We start from the raw sequence: 9,121 nt of genomic DNA, 5'->3' as shown, positions 1-9,121 counted from the left end.
GGGGGGTGGGGGGTGCGGGGTTGGAGAGCACCCTCTCTCGAGTATGGGAGGCAGCGGTGTGACGTGGTTTCATGTAGGGAATGGCTTTTCAGAGTACAGTATTCCGCTGTAATAAGGAAAATTCCTTATTACTGACATAGTGGTGAAACAAATCACTAGTGAAATGGTGGAGAAAACTAGATGATACAACTGTAATTTAAATATGACTGACAAATGCATAATGGATCATTAAACTGGAAACTGATGATCTATCACCCAAAATATGCATGTATATTGTATGACATAGATTTAGTTTTCCTAGCTTTTCTTTAAATTCTGGAGAGTTTGAAGCTTTAGAAGAAGTTTTACAGAATTCCTGTTCTGTAGGGCCATGTGATAATGCCCAAGCACTTTATCTATAAAAGTTGTGGGAGAAACTTGCATAAAACTTGCACAGGCTTCAGGTAGGTTACAGGCTTTTTTGAGAGTACATACTTGTAAAATAAGGGGTACATTTGTAACGGATTGGACTGATGGTGGTGATGGAGTGCTTCTATACAGTGAAACTAGCTGATTGTTTAGATGAGAACATGAAGGTGATAAATCATATTTGCTACTGCATGCAAATGAATTAAAGGCAGGCCTGTTTAAAAAAAAAAAAGAAAAAAAGAACATTATGCCGCCTCGGTGGGGTTTGCGGGTGGCTGCGTGCTCCGGCGCCTGGGTTTGCTTCCTGGCCTGGGGTAACTCCCGTGCCTGGCGCACGGGGAAGCCCCCTCCCTTCCTCAGGCCGAAGGGGCTCTGCCTGGGCCGTCTCGGGCTTCCTCCTGAATTCGACACCTTCGTTTTGTTGGCCAGTCCGTCCTCGTGTTAAACTGCTAGGGAATGGAGGATAATGATACCGAGTCTCAAAAACTGGCAAGAAACCGTTTTGCCTTTCAGAGCCCTTAGCTGTAAAGTAACCGAAATAAAACAGGCTTCCATGGAGAAAAGTGATTAGCGTGTTCTGGCTCTGCCTCAAGATGTTGGGTAGTATCTGCTTACGCACATGTGCGCTGGGGTGTGCCAGCGTTTAAAGTATTCACAGATACAGAGGTATGTCTTAATAGAGCTGTCTTATAAAAAATGCCGAGCACAAATTCCTGCCATCTTTTTTTGTGCGAAATGGGCATGTTAAGCTTCCTAACAGGATAGCTGAAACCGTAAATCCAAATTAACCTTGTGATAGATTAACTTCAAGTCATGAGTTGGTAGTATCTCTGTACTTCCCAAGTGCTATAACAAAAGTAAATTCGGTTTTTGAAGCCGTGTATGAATAAGTTTACAATTCTGTGTAGCAAAGTAAAGGTGTGCACATTTATAATGGAAATCCGTTATTAATCAAAACTTATAGCAGCAGTACACCTTTTAAGATTTCTAGTAGCAGGTGTTTTAGTTTGAGCTTTGTAGTTCCTACAAAGTATCCCTTCATCTTATTGTACTCTTGTTTTTATCAACTTGTTATATATTAGGGTTGTTTGTTTTTTTTTCCAAAGCTGTCCATAAGAATCTGGAAGTTGTAAGGATTGCTGTAACAAGACTACTATGTACATTAAAATACTACTGTAAGCCATCATGTAAAATAGAGTAGTAGTCTAATTACATTAGGTCTGGGGCAGTCTGCTTAAATAACTGTGCTAACGTACATGGGATATGGGGCGAACTGGAATATCAAGATACAGCTTTTCAGCTGTATGCTGAGGTCATGTCTACTGTAAAGGTTGGTTTCAAATTCAGTTACCAATGTTTCTGTAAAACCACGTGGCTTTAGTGAAAAGCAGTAGTGCTCTATGCAAAGATTTAATTAACACCTGTTTGGTCTGGTAACTAACAGGAAAAAAATTTCTGTTTTGGGTAAGGCTCATTTTAAGCTTCAGCGTGGAGCACTAAAAAAGTTGGTGTGTTAATAATGTCACATGTGATACATTGCTTCAGAGTACAGTTTTAAGACCAAAATGTTACACAAGTTGAACATAAGATATAGAACTTCATTAAAGGTGCTGTAATACTTGTGGGTTGGTATAGAATTGTTTCAGTTCCACATGTAAATTAGGTAAAATAATTACACATTTTGGAGTGCTGCAACATCTTGGTTATTCCTGGCAAACTCCAATGTTTCTATAATTGTAAGAAGTGATACTGTGTAAATTTGGCCTCGTGCATGTTTTTTAATAGATACAGCAAAACCTGTCCATATCCCTCTGAAGTTACACAGCAACTCTTGACAAATGAACCTTTTGGCTGCTGGATCATAGGAACACTGATGATATAATGTCAGTGTTGCTTTTGTAAATAAAAAATCTTGTCTTCACCTTTTACTTCAGAACATTGAATTTCTAAGGTCCTTTCCTTTCAAACATATTACAAATAATTGTTTTGTACACTTATATACCACATAACTGTGTTTCTGTAAAGGGTGTAGTTGTTCCACCTTCTGTAGCAGCTCCATTTAATTGTAGAGATCTGCACTTCTCCTCTAGGTAGTTACAGTTATATTTTATATTTTTGGAGGACCAACATAATACTTCATTGTTGAATGATTCTAACTATACAAGTGTGGAGAGTGAGGGATAAGTTGATTCGAATTAATCTTTCTCCAAGGACCATAGTCTTTGCTGAGTGCATACCAAACACTGATATTAACAAAAAACTTCATTAGAGTTAGTTCTGTATTGGAACCATATTTTAAAAAAATAACTATTTGTGGAGGTGGAGGGAGGGGTATTTTTACATTCTTAAAACAGTAAATTATCAAGTGGTGGCTTTCGCAGTAAAGTTTAGTTTCTGCTGTTTGGCCAATTGCAAACCTTTCTCAAAACCCTAGTCCGTTCAGATCAGGAAGATCTAAACAAATACAGGGAATGCTTTGAAATACCTCAAAATTAGATTGAGAATTTGCAGCTTTGCTATTAATAAGGTCATCTTAAAAATAATTGTCACTTATTTGCAAACTATGGATAAAAGAGATTCTGATATTTTGTTCTGCATTATATGTATACATGCTTGTTTTACCGGATTCTGCTGTTACACGGACTGAAGACCTACTTCTATATAACACTTCTGTGATGATGCACTAGAAAATAGACCTAAAAGCAGAACAGTAGATACCTCATACCAAAAGATGTTGCAGAACAGTCACTTCATATATGCTCATCTCTTTGGTAGTTTTATGCTGAAAAGACTAGCTGATGAACACCATCCTCCAGAAGTATGTATAGGTGGGTGGGAAGGTTGATGTTCTTTCTGTGAATGCGTAAGCTAATTTGGTAGGCTTTATCTCCAGTCTCCAGTCTTAAAAGTATATATGAAGTAGTATAATGTTTGCATAGCTAATAACAAAATAAAAATAGTTCTTCATAGTGGAACTGAGAAGGAAAAAAGGAAGTGACAAGTTTTGCTTCAGCTTCATTCCTACAAAGTATATGTTCCAAGTGAATAAATACTATGGCTCACTAGTGATCTTCTGAGATACTTTAGATGAAAAAGGAATACTGCCAGTTTATGGAAAACGGCAATGCTCATAGATTAGTCAGTGTGATTGAGTTTCAGTAGATAATAGTGTTGATAGTCCCTTTCAATATCTAATAAAATCCAGTTTCTTTAATGTGTTCAAAGGCACCTCGTATCGTTATTCCAACACCAAGGCTGTTCATGGCTTTCTTGTATTTTTGAGGGCCTTCACAGTACAAAGGAGAACAAATATGCTTTTAAAATGTGATGAAATGCATGAAACTGGCAAGATGCATTAAGAATAAACAATTTGATTTTAATAGGTATACCTTTAAGTTCACCCTGAAATACCTTCTTAAAGACAACCTCTTCAGGGTAATTTAAAGACACTTCCTTAAGTAAGTATGGGAGAGCATAACAACTTGCCGCTGTTGCAAGCCATTCTTGATTTGGTCCATGTAAGTTTAATACTAGTTTCTAGAGTTTCCAGTGTTTTCATTTACTTGGATTTGTGTATAGTTGGTAATATGTAGATTAGAAACCTAGTTTTTATTTTAAAATAAAAATAATGTCAGAAGGCTACGATAGTAAAGCTCCTGGAAAATAAGCAGGCCTCATATGTTGCTCTTGGCTTTTGAAGTGTAGGGCTGTGACTTCCCAAGAACAAATGGCTGCACTGACTGGCATCATTACTTACGTAACACTTCAAGCTTAATACTGCATCATCGGGAGGTTGAAGTTCTAACAAGATACCAAAATTATCCAAAATCTCTTTTATGGGCCCTGTGTATCTTTTAGAAATGTTTTTTTGGGGTTATCACAAACTTTCTAAAGAAAGAATTCAGCTTCTAGCTTGTTTGGAAGCTATTACTTCATGGCTGCTCTTGCATGAAAAGCAAGAGTTAAACTGAACAAGAAGTATGTTTTTACTACTACTTAAAGGCATATGCTTGTAACATCAGAATAGGTAGATGCTCTAACCAATGTGATTACAGGAGTTCTGACTCAAAAGGGGGGAAAAAGTGTAACTCTTCTCTCGTTGATGGAGATGAACTTGATGACCGGAACAGTGGACTGCCTTCCCTGTTGCTGTTTGTGGGAGGGAGTGCCCACACAGTCATGGGGAGGGGGGGAAGCAGAAGTAGCATCTGCACTACTGCCCAAATGAGATAGAGCTGTAAAATTTCTCAGACACCTAACAGACTGAAATGAAAGCTGAAACTCAGGATTGCACTCTGATAAGAATTCTAACCTGCTCCAGCAGCTAGAACTGGAATTCTCACAAGGCATTCCCTAGGTCACTTGTTGATACACTTCTTGTATTAGTATGTCTTTACAGCTGTTTTAATTTCCTATTCTTTCTTACAGTTTTTGTAATGTAATTGGTCGTATGTATTTGGGCTGCATTGTTGGATGTAGATACATATGCAATAGTTTACAAATAAAACTTGTAAAGCCTAAAGCTATGGATCATATTATATGAAATCTACATTCCACGTGGAATTAATTATACTAATTTTAGCATTCGGTTGGCTTCCATATGCAATATATAATACTGTGACCAGTGTGGTGATGGAGCTGTAGTTTAATTCCAGGTGTCCCTTCCACTGCGCTGTAGGAGACAAGATTTCTCTGTTGTCCACAGCCCCACCTTCGTAACTATCTACTCCACAGTCTCCCACCTATGAGAAGTAAAATCACAATCCATTCTTCATGTGTATCATCACACTTTTTTTGTTCTGAATTCTGTTCAGTGATTTTTCTCTTGCTTGCTGATTGTATATTGGAAAGTTGTTTACTTGATTATTTAACAGTTTATATGTGCTTTAGTAGGGGTTTGCGTTTTTTGAGCTGTGAAGCTGACAAGGCTGGGATTTGACCAAATGATGAAACACCACCCTGAACAAAGGATTATCAGGTCAACAAGAAAAGCTAAGGCATCTCCATTAGAACTTAGGTTGAATTTCACAGTGAGTGTCAACCCCTGTCAAGTCTAAATTTTAATTTAGTGATGTGTTCTAGGTTTCTGGGCTATTTCTGTACTAAGAAATAGTGCCTGGGAGGAAGCTCCTGGGTGTTGAAATATGATTTATATGGTAAACTCCTAGGAGTATTCCCTTGCCTTCTGATGGGTGCCAGCTAGCAGTTTTCCACAGAGCTCTAGACAGAGTTTGACATTAGAGTGTTCCAGGGACTACTTCACTAAAGGTTTTTTGTACAGTCACACAATTTTAATGGTTGGAGGATATGCTAGGATAGTTATGAGCTGTTCTGTACCAGCTGGCCTTTACTGTTAGAGACTGCTCCTTGGACAGTTAAACATACTGGCGCACACAGAGATGTAGAGTCCAAACTGATCGCTTCATTGGCAGCAGTGATCAGTTCACTGTCCCTTTCAAGCCTCAGCTCATTGAAATCAACAAATTGGAAGTTTAACCATCTGAAGTCCTGTGGGGACCCAATCCAGTCAGAATGCTTACACTGGGATGATCAGGATCCTTAGACAATTTAGCTGCATATGTCATCTTTTGGAAACTTTTTGGAGTTACTGTTGACAACCTCTGTATCTTGACCTAGTCATTAACTACTCCGCTGCTAGCTTTCTAATGCCTCTATAGCTGAAGGGCTTTCAAATCCACATCATCCAGTTTCCACAGGAGTGCCATAAGGTTCACTTTAAATATTATGATAACTGTCCCTTCAAATGGAGATCAGCCCTCTATTTGGAGACATACCTTTAGGCAGCAAAGAACTGAAGATTACCATGAAGAACAGAACAGGTCATTTGTTGCAACATTTGCCTACTGTGCCTGGGTACAGTCCTGTCTAACTTAGTTTAATGCTGAATATGCAAAACTGATGGGCAAGCAGTGACTAGAACAGGGAATCACCATGCTACCTGGAGAGTGTCACTGAGTTAGTTGTGATGGCTCTTTTGAAAGTACTTGCTCTCATGTTTGTCCTTTGTAATTTTTTTATTTGCAGTCTTTGCTGTGATAATGCACTGGAAGAGCAAAAGGCTTGTTATGTTTAGTGACTGGGGGTCAATAATAGTTTCTGTGTACTTTTATTCACAAAACCCCCTTTAGTTAACTGAACTAAGCCTGTATGCATAATCATTCTTCATAATGGTGTTGATTAGAGAGATCATGTTCCCCCATATGACAGCCAACCTTGTTTTTCTGATGAATAGTAATGCAAATGGAATTGTTTGCTGTTAGAATTCTTGCCTGCAATGTTTCTCTAAGAATTAGTTAAATTTTTTTAGAATTGTTAGATAAAATTGTTTGAGTGGTGGTAGTCCAGTGGTGGAAGAGTCTGGTCCAGTTTGGGATGGCTCTTCCAGTTGATATTCTGATCACAGACCTACTGATTATTCTTGAGTGTCTCTCAGGTGGTTCTATTCTGAAAGTAAGAATTCAAGCTTTAGTCTTTTCTAAACTAGTGTGCTTTAATTAAATGCTCTGGGTTTGATGACTTGGAATATTTATGTGGGGAGGATTCATTTGCCTAATCTAGGTCTCTGGTGCCAGTTTAGATGGTATAATGTGTCCTTGCCACTTCAGAATGACAAGGATCTCCTGCATCCTGCGTCATGTCTGCTGACCCTATGTGCATGACTCATTCTGAAGTGTCTCAGATGCTATTAGATGCCTGTTCTTAAGCACCTGAATTGATGTTTTTGTGTCAGAAACATTTCTAATGAACTCTGTCAGTGTAAAAGCTCATGTGGTATTTCTTAGAAGGAAAAAAAAAACTTAATTTGAATGTAATGCTGTTCATAAGAACTTTGAATTGCTGCTCCAAGTTCTGTCTTGCTGATACACTTCAGCAGTGTTTAGAAAAACGTCAGATTTCTCAAGTGAGAGGAAAAAGGTATCCACCTCTTTGAACAAGTTAGTGCTTTGTAATGAGCTCGTATAGCATGAGTTCACATAGAGGTGGTGTATGGTTGCTGTCCTATTGATGAGATGTGGTTGACTCAGGATTGGAAGGTGACAGAAGGGCTATCTAAACCACTGCTTATGAGTTAAAAGTGAAGGACTTCGTATTTTTAAGAGCGGATTACAGTAGTTAACATGCAGGAAAAGTAGTTTGAGATATATTTAATTTCTAGCATTCGTTGGTATTTAGACTTTTCGTAACAATCCATAAACCTCTTTGGTTTTCTTATTAATTTTTTTCTTCACGTAAGTACTCCCTGTATTTCTCTTGTTCACTTGTCTTCCATATTTGTAGAACAACTTTCTGACAGCCTATGTTGAACTCTTTCATAAAATAATTAAAAATTTTATCTGCATTGTAAAGTATTTCACTCTACCACACTGATTCAGACTTCTGTTTTACATTTGTGAATGATGTGAGCCACGCAGTGCTCTGCTTACAACACTGTCTAGCATGAGAGGCAGAACCACGTCATTAGAAAACTCTTAGTTCTCTTTGGCTTTAAGAACTAGTTTAGAGACTATTAGTTCGTTCTGAGAATAAAAACCTTACCAGAACTTAGGAAATTTCTTTCCAAACTGCAGGTCCTCAAAATTAATTTGTTTAGAAGTTTTAGTATTTTTTAATTCTTAATGAAACTAAGAATGAAAACTTTAATTTAAAAAAACCTAGTGCTGCTGATCAGTGGCAACTTTCTCAGTGCTACCCATCCCAACTAGAGCAGGAGAATTCAGGCTGTGCCATACTCTGCTGCAGCAACACCAAAACTTAATTTAAGATTTTTAATATCTCCAAAATATTAACTGTTTGGGAATTGCACATCAGGGAAGTCTGGGGGAGGGAAAGGAAGAATGATTAGCGTGACCAGGAGTACTGTTAGTCTGCTATTAGTTAGCTGTATTTGCTAATCCTGTTTCTATTTACTTTGCTGGGGCTGAATGCTGAAACCTTCCTATAGTGATGTGAGACAATAGAAAGACTTTTTGTTTTATTTTGCATTTGTGTGTAAGTTAAGCATTTTACAACTTAAAATCACAAATTACAAACCAAGCATACTGCAGGTTAAAAAAAAAAAACAAAAAAACCAAACTATTTTGTAGGTAAAACAGCTTCAAAAAGTTGTGGGTTTTAGGAGTGAATATCTAGTGTTGTAACTAAGATTGGAATTAAACTTGAGGTTTTTTGAGGGTAGGCCGTCATAGTGGTTTCCTCCTGTTTTGACACATGAAGAGTTCTAGCTGAGGAAGTGGTCTAAGTTGCACATTCTGCTTGACTTTGGAGATGGGAAAAAAAAAAAGATACATTGGTAGTTAAAGGAATGGGTGGTGCTAAATGGGAAACTTCCTGAGTATGGAACACTGAAATTTCATGGAGAGATGAAGACTGAAAGGGGTGAGTTTAAGAATAAGAGAACAAGCAAGTTAGAGCAAGCTGTGGTTGCTCTGCAAGCTAGCATATTTTGTACTGAATAATACTGGGTGCTGCAAATCAGGTTGGGTTATTACTGTCAAATGCATTAAGGGAAAAAATACTGCTAAATGACTAAGTATCTGGTATGTTCCTCCCGACTAGTCTACTATCAGTGATTTGGAAGAGTTGGATCTATAAAGCTTCAGTTTTATCTACAGAAATTGAAATGGGCTCACCTATTTTAGCAGTAGGAAGATAATTATTTCAAAGCTGGCAAATATCAGAAGTGTGTCTAAAA

At 37.8% G+C, this 9,121-nt stretch overlaps 1 protein-coding gene across 1 annotated transcript in view; it reads left to right on the top strand.

The window, feature by feature from the left end:
- The first annotated feature begins 1,027 nt into the window (after positions 1-1,027).
- BTAF1 (B-TFIID TATA-box binding protein associated factor 1) overlaps positions 1,028-9,121 on the top strand; it is a 48,213-nt gene continuing 40,119 nt past the window's right edge. Inside the window, exon 1 of the mRNA XM_009278029.1 lies at positions 1,028-1,074. Within this exon, the coding sequence (XP_009276304.1) occupies positions 1,028-1,074 (47 nt within the window). The remainder of the gene's footprint in view (positions 1,075-9,121) is intronic.

This window comes from Aptenodytes forsteri, unplaced genomic scaffold (genome assembly GCF_000699145.1).
Source record: "Aptenodytes forsteri isolate BGI_AS27 unplaced genomic scaffold, ASM69914v1 Scaffold15, whole genome shotgun sequence".
In the NCBI taxonomy this organism is placed as follows: Eukaryota; Metazoa; Chordata; class Aves; order Sphenisciformes; family Spheniscidae; genus Aptenodytes; species Aptenodytes forsteri.
The sequence above is the reverse complement of the archived record's forward strand: the minus strand, read 5'-3'. Positions and strand labels throughout refer to the sequence as shown.